This window comes from Diadema antillarum, unplaced genomic scaffold, assembly GCF_040938485.1.
Source record: "Diadema antillarum isolate AM-2024a unplaced genomic scaffold, OU_Dant_1.0 scf00000029, whole genome shotgun sequence".
NCBI lineage: Eukaryota > Metazoa > Echinodermata > Echinoidea > Diadematoida > Diadematidae > Diadema > Diadema antillarum.
Window position 1 is genome coordinate 6,463,524 of NW_027270918.1, and position 24,370 is coordinate 6,487,893.

Consider the following 24,370-nt stretch of genomic DNA (forward strand, 5'->3'; position numbering starts at 1 on the left):
CACGAGAGTCCCCTGAATTCCTTCGACTTTTAGACGACTCAATACAAAAGAATACAGTCTTGGCATAAAACAAAAAAGAAAGCAAGCAAACAAACAATCAAACAAGCAAAAAAAAATCGATCAAACAACATGTGATACATGTTACACTATAGCTTCAGAATGACGTTATGGAACAGGATAGATGCTGAAGAAAAATATGTGTAATCGAGTGTATGATGTTGGGAATCAAATCAATTAAGTTGAAGATAGTTATTTATACTAGCTGCTTTGAAAGTGAAAATCCTCTCCGTATACTGATGTCTACATTATTTGTTGAAAGTACCATTGTTAAATCGAACAAGCAGGGCAGTTAATTTAGCATAATCATCAAACCAGAAGTTCTTCAAAAAGGTTTGCAGTTATAAAGTGTCGCATGCTTTCCCAGAACAAAATAGAATATGGCATATCATCATTATGACTCATATTCCTTATACGGAACGATTAAAATCTACATTACCTTGTCAAAATCATGTGACAAAAATGACCATAAACACATTTGATATCAAATCACGTCTACATCAGAACCGTCGAAACGTTCTCATTTCTCGCTCAAACATCTAGTTAAGAATGCGATCCTATTTATGCTGGGATGATTAATGATCTCTCAGACATTTATTCAAAGTTTGTCTCAATTCTCTTTTTAGAATAATTGTGTCTTAAGACATAGCTTCATTATCTATACGATTACGGATGACGGACGAAACGAACCAGTACATGTATATTTACAATCAAAGGGAGCAGTTTCATTTGTCTATAACTTCACGGGTTAAAAAAAAAATCATATATGCTCCCATCTTTACAAGATAAGTATTTATTAGTATGTTTTATTTGTTCTTTTTTTGAGCGGCCAAAAATGAATTTCCTATCCCGAGATTGTTTTGGCAAACATATTATTAAAGTCATCTCTTAATTAGACTTCAAAGTTCATCTTCTTACAAGGATCACGGAACCGGGAGGGCGACCGGGGGGGGGGGGGGGAGGACTGCATCCCCCTCCCACATTCTTAGCTTTTACAAAACACGAAAACAATAAATCTTATGCACAGACAGACCGACAGACACACGCACACAGGCACACACACACACACACACACACACACACACACACACACACACACACACAAGAAAACTCACGCCTTTCCAAAACTCTTCCCATCGGCGGGGGCGGGGGGCTATTTCTCTTGACCCAGCCACGAGAACTCCCTTGATATTCCCCGGTCCGGAGGGCACCCCCGCCCCCATAACACACACACACACACCACACACCACACACCACACACCACACAATATAGGCCTATAAAGTCCTCGCTAACAATAAATGATAATAATAATAACAATAATGACGACGATGATGATGATGATAATAATAATAATAATAATAATAATAATAATAATAATGATAATAATAACAATAATAATAATGATAATAATAAAATAATAATAAATAACTTCTACCGCCCCCTGTATTGATTGCTTGTTGGGTGTATGCCGCTTATACCAAATGTGAAGAGCGCCATCATTAGCCCAGTTTACGACGGTAAATGTGTTACGTAATTAATTGACTGTAACCCACATACGGCCATTAAAAGAGTAATTTTGTTTACAAGCAACCATTTGCGGTTCATTTCAAAGTGATAATCCCGTCTTAAAGAACAATCGAATTCCAGAAGAACAATAAAGAACGTTAACTGGCGTCTCTAATTAAAATAACAGACAGATGCTTTTTCATCACAATCGTCAGATGGAGAAAAAGGTGAGTTGTTAAAAAATCACGAAAAGATATAATGATGACACTGTCAGGAATGAGAAATAAGACAGAGAAGCAAACGAGGAAGTGACAAAGGATTGAAATGCTAATGCAGAAGACAAAAATTAAAGGGATTGAGAAGTGACAAAAGTTATTCAAGTTGAAGATGTATATGTTATGAGTCGCTGGATGAAGAGCATGCTGGGAAATATTCGGTGGAGGCAAAGTGAAGAGTCAGAAAATCTTTTGCTTTAATCATGATTTTTTGATTAATTAACATCAGTCAAGATTTCTACTTCTCATTTCTTGACATGGAAAGTTAGCCCAAATGCATGTATATTTTCATTTCTCTCTTTTTTTATATGAAATTAGCTACATCATCCTAAAGTCATTCCACTCTTTCAATCTCTCCCATTCTTTAGTGGAGCAAAGTTTTGGTGTGCTCTAAATTCAACTTTCGTGATCACTGCACATCTAACAGAAGAATATTGAATGAACATATACGAAGGAATATATGGAATATGAGTCATTCCCGTATGTTTCTTATTACCGACAGACATACGATCACTATACCAGTATTCGTGATGTATTTGTACATGAAGGACGCATCGTCCCGATGATACTTTCTCATTTTCATAGTCGTGGATACTTTTTTCCCCGCAACTTCTCAGTAGTTTGGTGGTGGCAGATCGATAAATGATCGTGATTTTGGCGGAGTCTTCTTCCCCCATCCTTCCGTGCCGATGTTACTCATCGAAAGCTTGATACATGCATTACTAGTATCAAACGCGTTGAATACCGTCCTTTTTTGCTCGCTTGGCTGACCACATCCTCCGACAACTGAAGTACACCACGCAGGTGTACTTTTGGTATCGGGTACGGAAACGATACCGGGTGCATGCCAACGCCAGCTAGCAGAGTCGAAATCTGGATTCAGTCTCGGTGGTAGTGATGGCAGCCTAACTTTGCGCGGTGTAAAGTCTGTCAGCGGGCCTTTGAAAGCCAAATATTACACGTACTTCACACGATCACCGTGTACCAAAGAAGGATAGCTGCCAGAGATATAAGCTTGTTATTGCTTGTCAGGCGCTTGCAGAGAATATTGCGGAGTTCTTTTGCTGGTGGTGCGATCAACAAGTTGAGCATAACACGGAAGTGTTCGCGTGGGAGGACTGGCCCAGTGGCGAGTGGTAGTGATTCGGGTTCAGTACAACGTGCATTCAGCAGCCGCGGTTACGAGTTGTGTGCAGTGTTCAGCCTTTGATGTGGGGAGACAGCTGTGTGGAGAGAAGAGGATATTTGCACACAAATGAAGAATACCAACTTCGCATGAAGCCATGGCCGGAGCAGATACGTCAAAAGTTCGGCTTCTACTGGAGGACGTTGTGGTGCCCGAAAACCTCATCAATGGCAACAAATTTTTGAAGTGGGACGAGGTAAGATTCTGTCATCACATTTCGCAGGTTTCCTATTTGTCATTCTCTGCTAGAATCAATACTCGACTATACGAGTCAACTGGTCACACACCCGGCCCAATCCGCACCATCAATTAAAAAGCTGTCATGGTATTGACTTTGCATGCAGTTGATGACCGACGGGCATGGGATTTTATCAGCGCTTTCAGCGAAAATGGTGTATGATTTTTCTTTTTCAGTTAAAGGCACATTTATTCATGAGTTGCATACCAATGGCACCCACTCTTACAGTAGCATATCTTTCTCTTATCAAACCCATTTGATAGGTTGAATATGGTTGAGAGTGAGAGAGGGAGAGAGAGAAAAGTCATTCTTATAATATCTTGAATGCTACTGTTTGTATAATGCAGAGCATATAAAACAATGTGGATATTATACAAATGTATCATAAATTGCCTACCGGTACTCTTCTGTCCGCCTGCTAAGACCTTCATGTCTACACAACGTATAGCTGAGATGATTGTGTAGTTAATATCTGTATCCATCTGCACTTTGCTATCGTTTAAGTGTAGACCAAAATATTTGATCTCTCATATCAATCAGTTTAATTCAAAGACCGTCAATATATTTTGCAATGTCCTATTAAAAGCATACAGTAGACTGTAATGACAATTAAACATTTTCATGATCACAAATTCAATTGGTAGCCTTCATGAAACTGAACACCCCCTCATAATCCTATGCCAGTGAGACTACCTGCAGAAGTAGTCCTATACTACATCGTACATTATATGTAAACATTGCAGTGTAACTACACAAGACTGTTACTTGATCCCTCCACCACAGCCACTCAGCAGCTCAAGGGTCAATTTTACCACCACAGAAAACCCAGTACAATTTGTATAATTTTGTAAGATGTAACAAAGGAACTTTCTTATGTCCCATCTGCAATTATGATTTATAGTTCAGCAAGTTGTACTGCTACATTGCTAGCAATAAAAACACATTGTTACCAAGATAAAACATGCCCATAGCAGCATTAACTGCTTGTCTTTGATGGTTCCATGATATTTGCTCCCATGAAATATCTGCATGTTAAGCCAAACATAAATTCTCCTCACAAACATAACCGTATGAACTCTAATTGTAATCCTTACATCAAACTAAACCTAAAACCCTATTACAACCCTCACCCTAAAGTCTGCGGAGAAAATTTATGACGGTTGTAGGCATTGTACAGTATTATACAGCAATTATGGTGCCATTGTATATGTCTAAGCTATTGACGAAGTTAACCAGGATAAAGCTGCATGCATCTCACAATTGTAGTACTGTATGATTGTGTGCTTAACTCTCGTTTTATACACTTGTACATTACAGTAGACAAAGTCTCTCCTATAAATCTTGCTTTGAGAAATGGTGTACTTAATTTTCCCATCTTGATGGCATTTTCTCTCCAGTGATTTGTTTTTAGAATCAACAAACAGAAGTAAAAAGCGGCATAGACTGATAGAATGAATTTGTTTTCTGTAAAAACAAATCTGCTCAGATGAACGAGAGAACGAGGAATATGCCAGGGAGACTAAAGTGTTAGGGAAATATCTGCTATTCTCATTTTGTGTCTGTTGGGCATTAACACAGGAAGACCTGCATGTGACTGACCATGTAATGAATGAGCTTTTTTTTTGATGGAGAAGTAAATTATAAGTATATGAAGAGCTGTCCCTTAATGGTGTTCACTTTATTGAAGTAGGTAGATGGTAGGAGGAGGAGGTTTGGAAGGCTGGCTTCAGAAAGGAGGATGCCCCAGGTTGGGGGGATATGGCGAGGAGGTGTGAGAGCAGTTGCTGTTAGAGTAATATAAGAGGTAAATTGGTTACAAGACCTGGATCAAAACTGGATAATGAATGAATGATCAATGCTTTTTTATAATTTATTGTGTGTGTGTGTGTTTGTTAAAACACTATGATAGATATGTACACATATTTGTACCAGGTATGATTATGATAGAGGTCACTGGTTGTTGGTGACTGTGGTTTTATGTTTTATCAGCCTGTACATTGTACATGCAGATTGATTGAATAGAACCTTCTTTGCTCCTGAAGAAAGCTTAGAATTTATTCAACAAAGCAGTGCCAACCAAAGACTCACATTCCAGCAATTCAGAAAATGTTAATAACCCATATGAAAATTTTACTGATATTACCAAAGATGAAGTCCCTCTCCCCCCCACTTTTGCATGTTACAGTGTACATACACAATGAGGAATGCCATTTTTTTTTTTACCCCGGAAGTGGCACCCGGAAAAAAATGTGGTAAAGCTTTTTCGTTTTGCTTGTTAGGGAAGCTGATTGGAAGTTGTACCAGAGGTGTTTTGTGTTTTTTGTGTAGTTTGTGTATTTGTGTATTTGTGTATTTGTGTATTTGTGTATTTGTGTGTTTGTGTATTTGTGTATTTGTGTATTTTTTTTTTTTGGCCAGCCGATGACATCTGACTTGGTAGATGAAGCATGGGAGAGGCCTTTCTTTCTTTCTGTCTTTCTTTCTTTCTTTCTTTCTTTTTTTTTTTTTTGCTTGTCAGCTGAAGAAACCTGGAAGAAGCACCAGAAAGTTTCACTGAAGGCCTTTTTTTTCTTTTTGCTTTTTAGCTGATGAAACCTGGAAGTGGCACCAGAAATATTAATTGCCCACCCCCCCCCCCCTACTTTGTGGTGCCGGCCACGTAGTAAGGATGACATTTGAGTAGTTAACAATTCGACAGTCAGCAAAATGTAATGGAACATTAATGTTAATAGTGGCATGTGGAAGGGAATAAAATGTGACTGTAAGTGTAACATTGCTTACACAATACTCGATACTTTTTAGTGAAATGTTAAAGTCTTTTTTTCTACTTTTTTCTTCATATTTGTTGTATTCTTCTCAAGATTCAAACATAGTACTTGTAAGGATATTTCTTTTTGCATCTTCACAGAGAGAAGAGGTCGATTTTGAACCATCAAATGAATAGAATGTGATAGTGTATGTTCCCCTGTATTCATTCAACAAATGAGGATTCCCTGTGGTAGCATTATCATATGACCAGGATGGCTTAGTGAGGTTGCCATGGTTTCCATGCTAGTTGGCTTACTGACCTTCACAGTTGTAATGTTCGTATTACACTCGAACACTGCATGTCTTCAGAGTGTCAAAGTTAGCTCAAATTTGTGCTCATCTGTTGTTTTTATCTTATCAGTTCGAAAACTAAATATAACTTTAAGGAGGATACATATCTACACTTGTATAATTTCTTCAGCGTCATGATATCTTTATTGTGGACAGAAGTTTAATACTGAATAACGCTGAACATTGGCACTGGTCTGATGGTCCGGGACCAGTAAAAATCACTGTTGGACCAGTAACTCTTTCATGAATAAACCAGTAAAAAAACTGAAAAACTGCGTACCTACTGGTCTGGCGGACAGGTCAGACCAGTAGAAAAAATGGGTTAGTGTGCAGCCCTGTTGAATATCGTGTGTACAGTTGTACATATACAATGATATCCGAGACCCAGTAGTGGTTTAGTTGCAAACAAGGCATATAAATGTATTTTGTAGCTGTCTGGGTTAACTTTCTCCAAATCGCTGTGTCAAAATACTGTTGACATCTTGCCCAGTGTGGCTGTCGTCAGTGATGAGGGAGTTAAAAGGGGGACAGAAGCCGAGGTGCCAGTGCAAGTGTAGACTTGAGGGATAGATCTGTCATCCAGAGGAAGTCAGCTACTGACAGTGATCTTAATTCAAGGCCCCTCGGCAAGCGGGATTAATCTCATCAAGATTGAGAGGGCTCCGTTAAGGTTTAGCCGTGGCTCAATTTGACACTGCCCATCCTTGTGGGAAGGAACGCTGTCATAGAGACGATGTAATGAGGCAAGGACACAGAGAAAACAATAGCAGTATAATCGTATTAAGGTCAGGTAGCCTTGAATTAGAATTTACAAGTCACTATGATGTTGGTGACATTGAATAGATAAAAAATGGTCAGAAAACTTGTACAGTTGGAATCAATAAATAATAATTTATCATGTCAGTGGACATCTTTGATTATACTACATAGGGTGCGTTTATCAACTCTTTTTCTCGGCAGAAACAGGTTCTCCAAACAGCTTTCAAGGAATTTTTACGAGTTGATAAATGCAAAGCTGTTTTGAAAGCCCTTTCGGAAAGTCTTTTCGAAAGCTGCAAATTTGTGCTTTCCCAAACAGGTTTCCTAAACAGGTTTTCAGAAACCTGTGTCTAGACGCCTTTTGAAGCAAGATAAATGCAAAGCTGTTTTGAAACGGCTTTGTACTGCAGTTATGGACCATGCACGCCTTATATGACCTCTTCTCGCGTCGAATTGGGCAGTGCAGCTGTGCAGTGACAGGGCAGTCATCATGTTCGCGAAGAGTTGATAAACGCAACTATTTTGGAAGCCGTATCTAAAGCGCTTTGGAAAGGGCTTTGGAAATGGCTTTTGAAAGCCGTTTAAACAGAGGAAAGTTGATAAATGCAGCCTATGACATTACCATGTACCTGCATTATTGTTGGTTGGTAAACTCGGAATGTGTGAAGAAACGGACATGTTTGGGATAGTGTACTGTACACAATACTGTTTGTGTGTATACATGTACAGCACACGGATGCTGCCTCTCAAGGAAGTATGAAGTCGGATTCATTTCATGTATAGGATGTATCAGTGCAACATCCTGTCAGTTGTAGCCATGTTACTATGATAGGGTGGGTTTTCACACTTCCAAATAAGACTTGTTTGATTTACCTTTGTTTAAATACAAATTTTACACTAATTTTAATTTCTGTTTGTTTCTTCTCTGAAGATGATAACATTTAGCAAATTATGTTTTGCCATTCGTGGTCTTAAAGTGTATAATTTAAAAATCAATTGTTGCATGCACCTGTAGTCTGACTGGTTAGAAACATATTGGGGAGATAACGGTAGGGATGGTATTGTATTCATTTCTGTTCTGGTTTCTGCATACAGTATTCATGCTCTTGGCTTGCGTTGTGTACATATTGAATGCTTGAGGAAATGTGGTTTGGAAACTTGAATAGCAAGTTCTTTTGTATTAATTTGCATTGCATCAAGAGTACATACATGTGCATTACTTGCCTGAGGAAGTGCAGTTTAGAAACATGAATAACTTAACAGGTTCTTTTGTATCTAGATTTTGTGAACCCCCAAAACCAGTTATATACTAGTATGTATGGGGTGCTAAGGAAATGACTTCTTGAAAGGCTCATCGAGCTACTAACTTCTTCCATTTCCAAACATGTCCCATGTTTGCTAAAGTTTCAGGATATTGAAGTTTTTTTTTTTGCATTTTTAAAATGTATTCATTTATTTCTTATTTGTTTTTTGTTTTTTAATATACATATTATGATACAGAGTACATGCAACTTTCTGATACAGGATGACATTCTCTGGAACACATACAGTTATACAATGTAGTATGTACAGTACCCTACAGTGTACAGTGCAGTGTACATGAGGGCAGATGTTTATTGCTAGGGCCATCTGCTATATCAAATGTTGTACAAACGTTTTACAAACTCTCCTTCAGCACTCAAATGATCCTGCACAAATTTTATAATGTAAACTGTAGCATCGTCTGTGTACATGTAGATCACTGAGTAATGTTACATTTCACAGAATACTGTAAAACATGATATATTCGCGACACAAAATTTTCGCAAATTGGAGCCGACGGCCTTTTTTGTGGCAAGAAATTTTCGTGAATAGCCACTTGCATTCAAGGCATATACACTTTGTAGTGTAGATAAGAAATTTCGCATGCATTTTAATTTCGCAAATCTTGGCACTCGCGAAATTCGCGAAATTAAAATGCACGCGAACATTCCTCGTTTTACAGTAGATAACTCTGGCAATGCTGCCTGAATTTCTGTTTAGTACAGTGTTCTATTCCTGTTTTTGTTTACACATACCCATCTACACGTATACCTACTGCACATTGCATACTATAGTGTAGGTAGCTAGTGGTACAGTAAACTGTGTACAGTGTACATTGTACTGTAAAACACAATATTTTCACGGCATTAAATCTTCGTAAATTGGAGCCGATGACGTTTTTCATGGCATGAAATTTTCGCAAAGTGCCTCTGCCATTCAATGCATATGATATAGTGTAGACAAGAACCTTTGCATGCATTTTAATTTTGCAAATCTTGGCTCTTGCGAAATTTGCGAAATTAAAATGCATGGGAACATGACTCGTTTTACAGTATTCTTAATTGTATCATGTACTGTATGTGGCATATAAAAAGTTTTGACTATCACTTAACAGCTCTGTTGATATACATACAGCACATATGAAACTAATTAGGTGATCCGAGTATCCTCTCGGATCACCTTCTGTATCTGTACGGATTCTTTCTTCTTCTTTTTCTTTATTTCTCCCCAAAAGTTGTGCAGAGGTTAGCTCAGAAAGTGCATTGCCTATCAATGTCAAACTTATACCATATATGTATGGTGACCCAAAGACGACAAATCTTGTAAAATCATTGTGATCAGTCGACCGTGACGTCACTATGACGTCATTATATGAAAACACATTTTCATTCATATCTCATTAATGGAATGGAATTTTTCAATCAAATTTACGTCACATATAGTTCAAGTCAAGCGCATTCTACTCACATTCTCAAAATTCATCTATATCTTAAAACGTGCGCGTACGCGCGCGTTGAAATATTTGTATGCTCAAATCGAGCTCAAATTTTTTTTGCACACGTTTCAGACCATTTGGAGCATTTTTTGAAAAATTGAAAAAATTGGACGGACGCGTACGCGCGCGCTCATATACGCACGCACAGCTCATATGCAATAGAAATTTCCCGTTTTTTCACACTTATCGGCTCCCTGAAATGTCAAGGAATATTTCTACCAAGTTTCAAGTCAATCCGACTCAATATGAGGTCATACGGGCCCGTCAAAGTTGAAATTCCGCGCGCGCGTCAATGGCGATATACAGTACAACTATGCCAAAAAACTGTCAATTTTAAATCCGATTTTACTCGTCAGGATGGACGGTGACCCTCCATTTTCTGTACATATTTTGAAAGTTGATGAGTTGTACATGTCATTTCATGGGGTGGCAATGCTGACAAAATGATTAAAAGATATCAAATTTCTAAATAAAGTAAAAAAGTAAATTTTCAAAATGACGTCATCAAATTTCAAGTTCATTCGAGCGTATCTCACCAGTCCTTTGTCAATTTTCACTCAGATTTCAGTATGATGTAGCTTATTTAATGTTCTTTCAAACATAAAATTACAATATTTTGATTGGATAACGGTATCACCTCGTAAAAATGGATTAAAAGTAATCTTGTCAAATTTGACCAGTTTACGTGTTATCTCTATGGGAGTGCAGTTTTTCTGGAAATGAAAATTGACATGACTATCTTTATCGAGCACTAGCTCACTTAAGCTTCGGTAAATTTCTCCCAGATTTTAATATGTTGTAGCTGAGACTTTACCCTACCGTAAGTGTGCCCTTTGTTTTTTCATACGATGTCGGAATCACGTCAAAATATTGGGTTGAAATTCAGGCTTATCTTCGATGTATTGAGATATTTCTTTCTTTCTGCAACTTTCTTTGCAATAACTCAAGAAAAACGGCCTCTATCACTTCTATATTTTGCACATGTTTAGTTCATGTCACGTACATTATTTCATAAAATAACAACTACTTGATCAGACACCATCATGGGTATGTAAAGTAGGGTCAAAGGTCATAAGTGTTTCACCCTGTATCTTAGTGAATACATGTCCTATCTTTCCCATATATTGCACACGCAAAGACCATGTTACAAGGATCATTTCACAAAATAACCACTTTTTATTCAGATGCCATCTTGTCGTTGCAAATTGAGGTCAAAGGTCATATGTACTTCTTTTTGTATCTTCGTTATGACGTGTTATCTCTATGGGAGGGAATTTTCTTTAATGTGAAAATTGACATGATTGTCTTTATCGAGCACTAGCTCACTTACCCTTCAGTGAATTTCTCCCAGATTTTAATATGTTGTAGCTGAGGCTTTTCGCTATCGTTTTATTTCCTTTGTTTTTTCATACGATGTCGGGATTACGATAAAAAATTGGTTGAAATTAAAGCTTATCTTCTATGTATTGAGATATTTCTTTCTTTCTGCAACTCTCTTTGCAATAACTCAAGAAAAACACGCCCTATCACCCCCATATTTTGCACATGTTTAGTTCATGTCTCGTACATTATTTCATAAAATAACAACTACTAGATCAGACAACATCTTGGGTATGTAAATTAGGGTCAAAGGTCATAAATGTTTCATCTTGTATCTTAGTGAATACCTGTCCTATCTTTCCCATATTTTCCACACGTATAGACGATGTCGCGAGAATCATTTCACAAAATAACCACTATTTCATCAGATGCAATCTTGGGAGTGCAAAGGTGGGTCAAAGGTCATATGTATTCATTGCTGTATCTTCGTTATTCAGTGTATACAGAATTTGGTACCAAAGATGGCAGATATGACTCCCTTTTCTAAATGAGAATGCAAACATCACACGGCCAATGTCTCTAAACACAGATGAAACTTGTATGGTCATGCCTATTGCGATCAGGACTCGAATCATTGATTAAAAAAAAAAATCGGATCACCTTAATTTGTCAGTGATGACAAATTACAATCTCTAGTTGAGAACTAAATCCTGTAGCGTATTTCGTTTTGCTTTTTAGTTAAAAATGATCCCATCCAGTTTTCAGGATTTTTGAAAGGAGGAAAGATGTCAAGAGGGACGAGATTTGATTTATCGGGCGTGAACATGAGAGTTTGCTCAGGGGCATGGGGATTAGTCCTTTTGCCATTGAAGTGATTTTTTAATACATGGTCTGTCTTAAGTTTAATAAGCTTTGCCTCATCAACTATGTTTAGAGGTTAAACCATTTGTAGGACAATCATAGAGGAAAGCTTGTTCAAAAACTGCATGGCCAATCATGATTTGAAAAATATGAATCTGTACAAGTACCGGTATACAATGTGGTTTCATTGGGCGACTGTCTTTCAATGTCCTACAATGTTGTAGAGGCAAGTAGAGTGAGTGTTCATATGACTGCCAAATTATGAGACTCCTGCTTGCTTGCCCAATTAGACAAGTGGAGAAAAGCTGGAATAGTTAACCCACTGCATATCATGGAATGAGGCACACACATGTATCAAGTATACAGGGAAATGACATCTAAAGAAGCAACTGGTTAACGCCCTGCTGCTGGCGATGGTGCCATAATATGTGGGTGCTACAGTGCTGTAGGCAGAGTACAAAGTTCTGCATTGCCTTTGGAATTTTTGAGCTGCTTGTACCGTTTTGTTCCACAAAAACGCTTGTTCAGTGACTATCGCTTCAGTAGCCACATTGTTTATGATCTGGGCTACACCTACATTGTAAGTGTATTTCAGGGTTAACTGAGCTTCACTGTGAGGGCTTTTTAGTGTAGCTTGCCTCATATCTTTGTACACTTGGAATTTCTTGATCTTTGATGGTACCGTACCGTACTATATACTGAGGACAATTATGATATGAGTTGATAGAAAGAGAAAAAAAAATGAGCAACGAGACACGAAAGACAAAAAAAGAGGGTGCCAGTGTAAAGAAAACGAAGCAAACAACAAAAAAAGGAAGAGATGAGTGATTTGTGCAATATATTTTTTTTAACTGATTTTCTATTTCCTCGTGTTTTATCATTTAGAAAAAGATTTTCCATCCCCTGTAATAAAACATATCCATGCATAATTTGTATGTTAAACCTTGCATGTCTTAACTCAGTTGGATGCCATTGTGTCTACATGTACATATTAAGCTCAGAATGAATACCTGTACATTTGTAGCACCTGATGACTGTCCATATCATTCCCAGGGCTTCCAGCAAGTATGTATTCATACAACATTTATGTGATATTGTAGGATAAATCTCATTAATTTTAACCTCACCCTTGCACATGTTTACTGCCTGGATTTTCTTAGGATGTACAAATGTATGTGTACACGTGTACGTAAATGTGAGAAGAGATAGGGAAATGAATAAAACAGTGGATGTGTGATTGCTTTCTACTAGTGTTATCAAAAGTCTTTGCTATGACTGATTCGTGTCCAATTTTGTGTTATCATGGACATGATTGATTAATGTAATGGTGTTTTGTTGCTCGTGAATGGAAATATATAATCCTTTTATCTTATGCACAAATAACTTCATTTTCAGTTTAGAAATTTAAAAGACTAATTGTCTATCTTGAGGAAGATGTACAAAATTTGTATGTTCACATGGGATATGTGCAAATATGTTCCTTACTTTTTTTTTGGAGGTATCCATAAAGAAAAAAAATATGTGAAATAGCTGACATTTTGTGCATACCACAAGTGTAAAATACTAGTGTCAGGATGTTGATGGAGAGCAAGATTTTATTTCTGTACATATTATCGGTGTAGAATGGTGTTTGATGAATTATTATTGATCATTCCAAGTGACATAATTCAAATCTATGATATGATTTTTGAATACCTTGTTCGGTTGCAATAAATCCCTACATGTGCCCCCATGTTTTCATGGAGTAATTTTGAATTGAGATAGTGATATTAAACCAAAGCTACACACTGGCACTGGTCCGACAGTCCCTGACCAGTAACTTTTCAGGCATGGACCAGTAAAAAATGGAAAAACTGGGCACCTACTGGTCTGACAGACAGGTCGATCAGTAGAAAAAAAATGGATTAGTGTGCAGCCCTGGATAAACTTTCAGTTCCTTCATCCTGTAGTGCTAAGAATATTTTTGTTGAATGTGTGGACCACAATGTACATGTAAATGCTTTGTACAATAGTGAGGATAATCACCCATTGCCTACGTAAGCACACTTTTGTCGTATGAAGAGAAAATGCCATTTGTTTAATCCCCCTTGATCCACATTCAATCATTCTATACCTATCTGCAAAGTTTACTTTTAAAATATAAGCAGATAATCAAATTTCCAAATTTAGCCGAAACAAGGCCAAAACTTTGATATGTTGAAGCATTTATTTTCAGCATCATCACCAGAAGCACAGGGTTTTCTTCATTTAAAGGGCCATGTCAAGCCTCTCCCTCTAAGATGGGTTAATTTCCCAGTGAGGCAAATTGTGACCCATCCCGTTCCAGCAAGCAGCATGTTAAACATGTTATACCAGGGCCTTGTTTGTAACATTTCACAAGGAAGAAACTTTTCAAAGGTAAACATGTCTGCCTTTGGCTCTCAAGACAAGAGTGGTGTCATGTGAACACCATTGTAGCATTTGCTTCCTGGCGGATTTTCCTTGAATATGTTGCCATACTATAGCAACCTGAGCTGCTCTGATATGGTCTCTGTAAAGAGATGAATGCTCTGGATATCAAATAGAATGGCTTATATATTTCTCTTACTCCATTTGACAAACCCGTTTGTCTGTTTTAATGCTTTTTACAGGCTTGTTCTGATTCACCCGCTCTTTTATGTACAATGATTAATTGTCTCCCCTCATACATCGTACAGTATGTTTATCTAAGGATTTCTTATGTCTTTAATGTGTTACAACGTACGTGTACATAAGGGTATTATGAAACAAATCATCAAGTTGCCGTTTGTGGTTTTTTGACTGTTATTTAAAAAACTTGCATATCTGCCCGCACTTGAAAATGTCTGCTGAAACCCCCTCCCAAGGTGGCATTACATGTATGCACCTGATTGCAGCTCATCCAATGAACATTTTGGGCAGAGGGCACAAAGAAATGTTCTCTGGAGGCTCTTCCGGACTTAACCCAGACTTGCCCTCGGCAATCGAGGGTAGGATTTTAGCAAAATATTCACCAGAGGTTACCCAGAGGGTGCACTGTACCTGGAAATCTATGTGAATCAGAAGATATGTAATAGAAAATGTGCACCTACTGTATAGATGCGACTGCATTTTCTGTAGCCTCTCCGTTGATTGAAAATTTTGGCACGGAGATTGCCATCTTATAAAGAAATTGTTGCCTGTAATCACAGAAACTCATTGTCCCTGTAATATCATTTCATTTGTTGTTATTGTTGTTGTTTTTTTTATTACAGCAAGACTGGATTTTGAGGTCATGTTCCCGAGGTAGATGTGTGACTTTGGAAATTCAATGATATGCCAGGGGTTTTTCCTGAGACAAGAAATAGGCCTGGAAAATAGATCAAGCATTCAAATCTTGACATCTAAATATAGACAGGAAATGCAAAAATACATCTTGAGTGTTCTTCCAAGTGGCTTCTCGTATTGACATGAATTTTCTTTGAGTACGATGTTGCAAGAGAAAAGCAAGAGTACCAGAACTGTGGCTTTTCAGGGGTTATTGTCTCATCTTGATATGGTCCTGAGATTAGATTTATCAGGGCTGCACACTAACCCATTGTTTCTACTGGTCCAACCTGTCTGTCTGATTAGTAGGTACCCAGTTTTTCCATCTTTTACTGGTTTATTCCTGAAAAGTTACCGGTCCGACAGTGAATTTTACTGGCCCTGGACCGTCGGACCAGTGCTAGTGTGCAGTGTTGGATTAATGTATTACAACAACAACAACAACAACAACAACAACAACAACAACAACAACAACAACAACAACAACAACAACAACAACAGCAACAGCAACAGCAACAGCAACAACAGCAACAACAACAACAACAACAACAACAACAACAACAACAACAACAACAGTAATACCATGTATTTTAGGGTCTTCTCTACCCAAGGTAGCCTCTGCGGTGGTGTCGCTGATCTACTAGAGGGCCCTGCAATTATTATCCAGGTACCCATTGCACCTCAGTTGAGAGGGACATGATTAGCAAAAACACCTCGTCTAAGGACACAGCCATTTGGCTGGATCTGAACTCGGGAGCTCCGATTGAAAGCCAAGAGTATTATCCACAATGCGGTGGCAGTGTCCCGTCTAAAGTCTCGCGAAGTGACTCTGGATAATGTTAAAAACAAGTGCATGCTGCAATAAGGGTGCATACTGGGGGGCTATTGGTGGCTGTGTCTAATTAATCATTTCCTATTTGTATTAGGAGCAGTCAAGGGACAGTCCTGAAGTGTTAATTTCCGCAGTTGGTCTTGACTCTCATTTATGAAGGAATTTTGTAGATCAGACACTCAAAGGGATATCTAAGCCAAAGCCTTTTCTGAATACTGGAAATACACTCCATGATCAAATATAAAGAGAATCCAACAAGATTTCATTGTTTAAATAAAAAGTGAATAATATTTCCTTGACTTATTATCCTTACAAAATGTCGGCTACCCTACTTGTCAAATGTGATATTATCCCCCTAGCTTTTGAAAGAGGGAAGTCAAGTGCTCAGGTGATTTCATAATTCTAGAAATATTCAGGTATGTGGAATTCTTCTTTATATTCTTCCACGACTGTGACATCAGACTGTATTAGCCTTCTAGTCCAGTGATGGTGGCACCAAAACTTTAAAAGTTTATAAATGACTTTCGAACAGATTTTATGATTTACCTCAAACTTTACTAAATGTGTCCTACAAATATTGTTGCATTCACTGAACCTACGTACCTCATATTGTATATCTAGGATGAAATGGAAAGCACACATCAAGAAGAACTTAGAGTTCCCTGTTAACTTGCAGTCACCCCTTTTGAGGAAAAAAAGGAACATTTTGCTTTTTCTTTTTTTGGACGTTGTCCTGCCACATCAATCATTCTATTGTCAGTGAGAAGCATTTTACATGCACTGAAACGGACAAATGAGTTTACTTTTGTATAGCACGGCAGTGCACAGGGCACAATCAAAAACTTATCTCGGTGAGCTACAATGTATAGTAGGATGAGTGATGACACCGGGTCTTGATACAATGTTGCATGATGGATAATTTGTCATGCGGGATTTTTAGATTTCGTCAATCCGTGGAATTGATTTATAGTTGATATATTGGATCTGTATTACCATGGAGGAGACATTTATCATTTGTGTCAATATATCCAATGAGCAGTTGTATCATGCAATATATGATGTGGTATTTTGGTGCTCTGGGGTACTGATAAAAACTTGCACTTTAGTTGAATCATATCATTATATAATTATTATTGTTATTTTTTCGCCCTAGATCTGATTATGGTACCAAAAGGTAAATATTACAGTAATGCCCTGCCACTAGAGTGATGGTATACACGGTGTATGCATACATGTACAGCTCGGCAGCACCACCAGTACTGCTGCACTATGCAGTATCAGTTACTGTAAAACATGATATATTCGCGGCATGAATTTTTCGCGAATTGGAGCCGACGGCCTTTTTTGCGGCATGATATTTTCGCGAACTGCCACTGGCATTCAATGCATATAGTGTAGACAAGGACTTTCGCGTGCATTTTAATTTCGCGAATCTTGGCGAAATTAAAATGCACGCGAACATTCCTCGTTTTACAGTACTCTGCATTTCTCAGAACCTCCATTTATAAAAGAAATTCATGTTCCAGTGCTTCATGATATTCTTGACTAATTTACGATGGAAAAGATCTACTCTTAAATATAAATATGGCAAGGACATGGCACCATGTCTCTTTCTACCAGCCCGTTTCATATTTTGCATCAATCCCTGTGACAGAAACCAATCCCGTCAGAGATAATCCTATCACCCCGCCAGAAAGTTCTTTTACCTCGCCACAACATGTGGGGGAACAGGAATTGGAAGGGGGGTTTGGACAAATTGGCACAGGAGGAACAGAGCAGTCTGACCGCCAAAAGAATCGAGAGATCAATCTTTGCTGCTCGGGAACCCATTCGCATTGCCCAAATTCAATTTAGTGACTGATGAAATTGCGCAAATGATACAAAAAGTGTGTGGATGCTTCGTGCGAATGTGTGTTTCTTGTATGCCATCAAATGGAGGAAGCATTTATGTATGTTTACCATATGCCTTCACATTTGCTCTCTCCTAAATAAGCGCATACAATTTGTAGGCCCTAGACAACCTACTAGTGAGTATGCACACTAATTTTTGTGTGTACGTTTCTGTTTGAATACTTACAAGATTAAAGTTAGAATCTGTTTGAGTCGCCTTCAAGAAACTACTTGAGTGCAATGAGGAATGAAAACTGGAACAGCTGTAGACCATTTCAAATTTGAACAAACTTGTGATAAATGGTTAGAAACAAAGAAACATTATGATTTGTCATCTGTAAAATGGTAGCTCTGATCATGTGACAACAATTTTACAAAGAGAACTTCACTAACTTTGTAAAACAACAACAACTACAACAACAAATGAACCCAAATTTTTATGGAGTTTTTATTTTAAAAGCAATTGAGTGAAAGCTATATGTCCACTCCATGCACTGTATGAATGCAATAGAATATACACATGTAGGCAACAGATTGAAATCTAAGCAGAATTACACAGGACCAGTTTACTCTCATGCAAAAAAAAAAAAAAAAAAAAATCCCCATAATAATGTCAGATGTGCACCTTGTAAGACGTACCATTATTTGCACATTCTTGCTGTTGGCAGTTACATGTATAACACTTCATGTTTATGATTTTTGCGGAAAAATCACATGTACACTACAGTTGCTCAAGGCATAAACATTTGTCATGACTCTGCAGATAAATTGAGGATATCATGTTGTTATGTATCTACAGAGACAAAGGAAATTATGTACAACTTCAAGTATGTGCCATACTCTATAGTAGATTAGTACATGTACAGTGTATGACAAACTCACAAAACATGGTGTTTTGCTCTTAGTGTATAGACAGCACATCATTCTTTGTATTGTGTAAATACACTGTATGTAATCATGATAATTGCGCTGAATTTGAGGGGTCTTGCATTGAATGTTTACAAGAATTGTTATCTGTGTTCATCATGGTTTCTCAGAATTTGAGCTGGGGTCCCCACTGAGTCTGAATGATACTTGAATGCTTCTTAAATTCGAGCTGTCATTATTTTGGAGCAATTGTCTAACAGTTGCCCAAACATCTGTTTCTTGTGCTTTGATCTCAGTGGTTCATTATCATACTAACATTAGAACTTTTTTTGGCAGGGATTAAAATTTCTCCTTTCCGTCAACTCCTGATTTGGAGAATAGGTGCATGGTATTATCTTTGGTACATTTATCTTGTGCAGATTTTGAAGTAAAATTTTCCTCATGAATGAGAGCAATGTGAAAATATTAATTTCATTCACAAACTACATTCAGATTACTAGGAATTTCCATGTTACTTAAGACATCCAGTATTAGTCACATTTTAAACTTGTGGTGCAATAGTATTTGGTCTAGATGTACAATGTATGATAATCAACACCACCTAGATGATTCAGTAGAAATTGATGAGCAAGTTTGCTGTGTGTATTGTATGGTTAAATCAGTGGTGTGTAAATTATATTATGAAATATGCCAGAATTGCACATTTACCAATGCTTTCATCTGGTGCAAGTGTGCCCTGGGTACGCAATCTATACTCCCCGAGCGTTTTGCCGGAGAACTATCTCAAAAATCATTCGCACGAGAGGGCCTTGTGCAGGTAATTTCATTTCCTAGCAATATTGTGACACAGAATCGTGACACGCAGAGTGCTTTGAGGGTGCCGTACCTTTCTCCTCATCTGTACATTTGTAAATATGTAATGTAAATATGTATACAAGCAACGCCCGGCTATGCCACCTCAGTGTCGTTATGTTTACAGTGCTATGCACATTGTGTAATTTAGCTGGATTAGAAACCTGTCTATGAACATGGTAACCATGCAAACCATACCGCTTGTAAATTTGTTGAATGTCTTTGATCATCTGGATTTGAGTCCTATCAGCCGGACGTGTACTTGCCTTTCCATGTATGATTGCTTTTGAATGATCAACAATGCCAGCTGAATATTGATTTACCGAAAGTGCAAGGGCCCAGCGTATAAAATGTGGTTGCCTGTAGAAAGAATAATTAATAGAGCTGGTCTGTTTTGATTGTTAGCCTTGTTCAAAGACTTTTGACAAAATGCCTGTTGCCTTCTGCCTTTTTGCTTTCATTTTTACCTTTGCACAGGTGTTAAGAAAAGATGCATGTCACTTGTTTGCTCATACATGTCACAACTGCCTGTTTGATCTGCTTGACATTATAACTGGATGAAGTCTCATTTAGTTCCTATCAGGGTGTTAAAACAAACTGTGGGCTGGATTGAAATAAGTCCAAAGTCTACCAGTGAGGAAATTTTCAGAAGTTATACATGTATGTCTTTGGTATATCATTGTTTCTAGGCCACAGAAAACATGTGTCCTTGGATTATGACATTCAGGGAAAAGTACATGTAGGATCACCAAGGCTGTGATATTGAATTGAAGGACCAAATGATGTTATAGTAATTAGAAAGGATCATAAGAAACCTGAGAAAGTAGTATCCTGTTTTGTGTAACATGCATTTAGCAGTCATATCTTAATTTGGACGTGCTATTTGGTATGTACCCGCAAACCTGAAGACAAAGTCATGCACATACACTGTAATTCCCAAAAGGAGATACATGTATACAACGTACTGTACATTTAGTACAAGTAGGGTAAAGATATTTCTAAGGGTACGGTACGCTGATGAGTCTTAATTATGAATTGGATTTTTGCTTTTCTGCATAATGACTTTGTTCAAGTCAACAGATATCATTGTCATTTCAGATACACGTACAATAGCTGGGCATATCTTTTTTGTGATAAACCATTTTACCAAGATCTGCATCATAGATCAAACTGCTGTGTAAGTTCCCCACTCAAATATAACCGTAAAGGTCAAACCATTCAAATGACAATATCACTATCCAAAATCAAGCAATTAAGGCGAAATGAAAGCACCCTCAACTTAGACCACACTATGCTGAACTTAAATTGAGAATTATGAATTAAGATGCACATCTTAATTTTGTATGATTCTAAGTTGATTTGCTTGTAGATCTATGCTCACAGAATGCCATGATTAGGCTCAAACTTACATTGTACAAACGTTTCCAGATCAGATTTTTTTTTCTTCACCAGTTCAAAAGCCTTTGTGTTTTGTCTAACGTACTGCTGTGTTCACTAAGAATATCAAGTTTTTTTAATTCAGATTCGGCTAATTCAAGAAAAAAAAAAAACACCTGTGAAATACATGTATGATGTATCAAGTAGACTTTCAAAACTACATGTATGAACTGTTGACCAGTATGATGTGAGAATATGGTGTGAAAATGAATAAAAAATTGCAAGTCAAGAATCTGTACAAATGTTATACTGTACTTTTTATCATCCCTTAATCTACAACTTCAATCTCATTCACATACAAAACACATTTATGTGTGATAGACACATATACAAGTGTATGTACACTCAGCAAAAAAAGAAAGTAAACACTTTTTCAAGTTTATTTTTCTCATAGAATTTTTGGGTAAATGTTAATGTATTATATACCATATAAAAGGTAATTTGATTAGTTATTAACTGAGGAAGTCAATAAAAAGTAAAACTTTACTCATGAGTGAAAACTTGTTCCTTTCTTCCAAGGCAGAAAAGTGAAAATTGCACAAATGAACAATTTGTCATTCATGCGTAAATGCTCTTCCATGTAACAATAAGAACAAAAGACTAATTTAAAATAATTAAAAGGTATTCGGTTGCAAAAACATACCTATGATCTCCATTATTAGCGTTAAAGCCCAAAAGATTAATAAAAGCTAAAAATAATGTAGGTACACAATTGTAAATGAAGAATTTTCTGTCAATCCAAATTCAAATGGAATGAGAAAAGAAGCAATATTAACAAAAGTGGTAGCATTTTGAATTGATTTCTCAAATTAGAAAATTTTGAATCATATTTGGTTCTTGAATTTGTCACATGAATATTTAGATTACTAAATTGAATGAATGAAATAGAGATAATTTGTTCATTTAATCATCTTTATGCCCTTACTCCCTCGGTCATATGAAGTTTGAGTTTACAGAAAATTGTTATTTCCCGGTTTCCCACTTTGATGTTGTTTGAGTTGTAAAGAGACAAAGAGAACAAAAACTGATTTTTTGCTATTTCATTAATATCTCTCATTGTGTTAGGGTGGTCTTTTGTTATCATTGTTATCTTAAAAGGCATATTTGCAAATGAAAGACAATTTGTCAATTTTCGCAAATTTTACTTTTGTGCTTTGAAGGACAAAAACAAATGTGTTCACTCATGTGTAAAGTTTCTCTTCATATTGACCTACTAGGTGGATAGCTAATTAAATTATAATACATTTATTTTCATCAAAAGTTTTTTTTGAAAATTATAAACTCAAAAAAGTGTTTACTTTTTTTTTTGCTGAGTGTATAACATAAAAAAATCATAGATTGCTAAATTTAGGTGCATGTAACTCACATTACTTATGATGTTAGCTTTGTTTGACTCTTGTTCCCTTTCCAACTGTATTACTAATGGATTTCCTGCTTGTGATGATGAATGTCAACCCTCCTTGTACATAGTAACAATTTATTTGATGTTTAGTATTGAAAAAAAAAGAATGAAATTAAGGCTGAATAAGTTACTTCAGTGTCATCTTTTCAACCTTTCCTTCAGGATGCAAATAAGCCTTTGTATATACCAGCATATTAAAGCTATATTTCCCTAAACAGAAATGCAGGGCCCTTAGTGTTTGTAAACTATGTATTTTGTATACCAGGTACTTCTAGTTTATATCATGAGTATGTGAAGGAAAGGCAGGTAGAAGATCCGAGAGTAATGATTAAAGTGAAGCAAGGACATAACTGTATTCCTGGAATAAATGTAACATTTGTGAAGTGAAAGGGGAAATCGACTGCGTTATAAATGATATTTTTGTTTTGTTTCCACATACCGTATGACTGCATATGGGCCTATTGAGTAGCATTGAAAAATCACTTTCCAAAATTGCGATCATAAGCCAGTGCTTTCAAATTTATCATTCTATAGCTGCTGTTTGCCAAAATATTGTAGTTTGGTGTTTATGATGTTGATAGAAGTATTGATGATAGCAATTATTACTGTATAATGTAGAAAGAAAGATGACGAATTCTGAATGTGATTATATGTACAGATGTACGTGCATAATTAACCATAAAAGGTCAGACTACCATAAAGTTTCAATGCATATGTTGTGAGATAGGTAGATCAGCCTTAATTGTCTGAGACTGCCTGCCTAGTTACAGTAGTCAATTACATGTAATTCAACCAACGCATTTCTCTAAGGTTGCCATGGTTTTATCGTCATTGTTTTATGTAGTTTTATTGGCATGGATATTCGCATCATCCTCAGAAATACAGCTTGTACAGTATAGGCCTACATAATAACATTGTTAATGTCCTTGCAGTCCACAATGGTTACATGTATAAGATTTGGTATTCAGGCTAATTATGAATCCTTGGATAATAGTGCCAGCTTACCTGCCAATATCCAGAGATTTTTTTTTCCACAATGAATAAAAATGTTCTACTGTAATCTTCTGAGTGTACATTTACCTGTATCTAGAGAATCTACAATGTAACTTGTGAATTAAGACTTCCTGACAATTTTGCTAGTGGTTTGGGGTGCAGCAGTGAACAGATAAATGTACACATGTACAGTGTTGTATGCCACATTCATGTTTCATGTTATGATCAGAATTGATATTTTCGTATGTTTTAAAATTTGTGAATCAAAGTATATGAATAGCACCTGACTCACAAATTTGCAAAAATAGAATTTCCAGTGAAATATATGGCGTATACAGTATGCAGAAAATATATTTGTGTAGACTCACAAATTTCTGTGATATTAGGCAGTATAACTCAAGCTTGTCTGAATGAAGTCATTGATAGCTTATACACTGTAGCAAAATTCATGCTTTGTTGGGTAAAAGCAGCAAAAAATTGTGTCTCAATATATTAATGTCGTAGCGATGCATCGGTAGTACTGTACCTGGCACACCCGTCACGAGGTAGCAAGAATTCCTCTTCAACCAGCTCCGGCATCTCTCTCCCTCTCTCCCTCTCACTTTCACACTCACAATCTCTCAATCTCCCCTGTACATATATGCAGCTCCGCTCGGCAACTGCATCCCCTCGTATCGTGTCGCCATGGCAACCTT

The 24,370-nt window shown here is 37.0% G+C and overlaps 1 protein-coding gene across 1 annotated transcript in view; it reads left to right on the forward strand.

The window, feature by feature from the left end:
• Positions 1-2,718: 2,718 nt before the first annotated feature.
• LOC139737370 (1-phosphatidylinositol 4,5-bisphosphate phosphodiesterase beta-3-like) overlaps positions 2,719-24,370 on the forward strand; it is a 172,294-nt gene continuing 150,642 nt past the window's right edge. Inside the window, exon 1 of the mRNA XM_071648050.1 lies at positions 2,719-3,221. Coding sequence (XP_071504151.1) covers positions 3,123-3,221 — 99 coding nt within the window. The 5' untranslated portion in view covers positions 2,719-3,122. The remainder of the gene's footprint in view (positions 3,222-24,370) is intronic.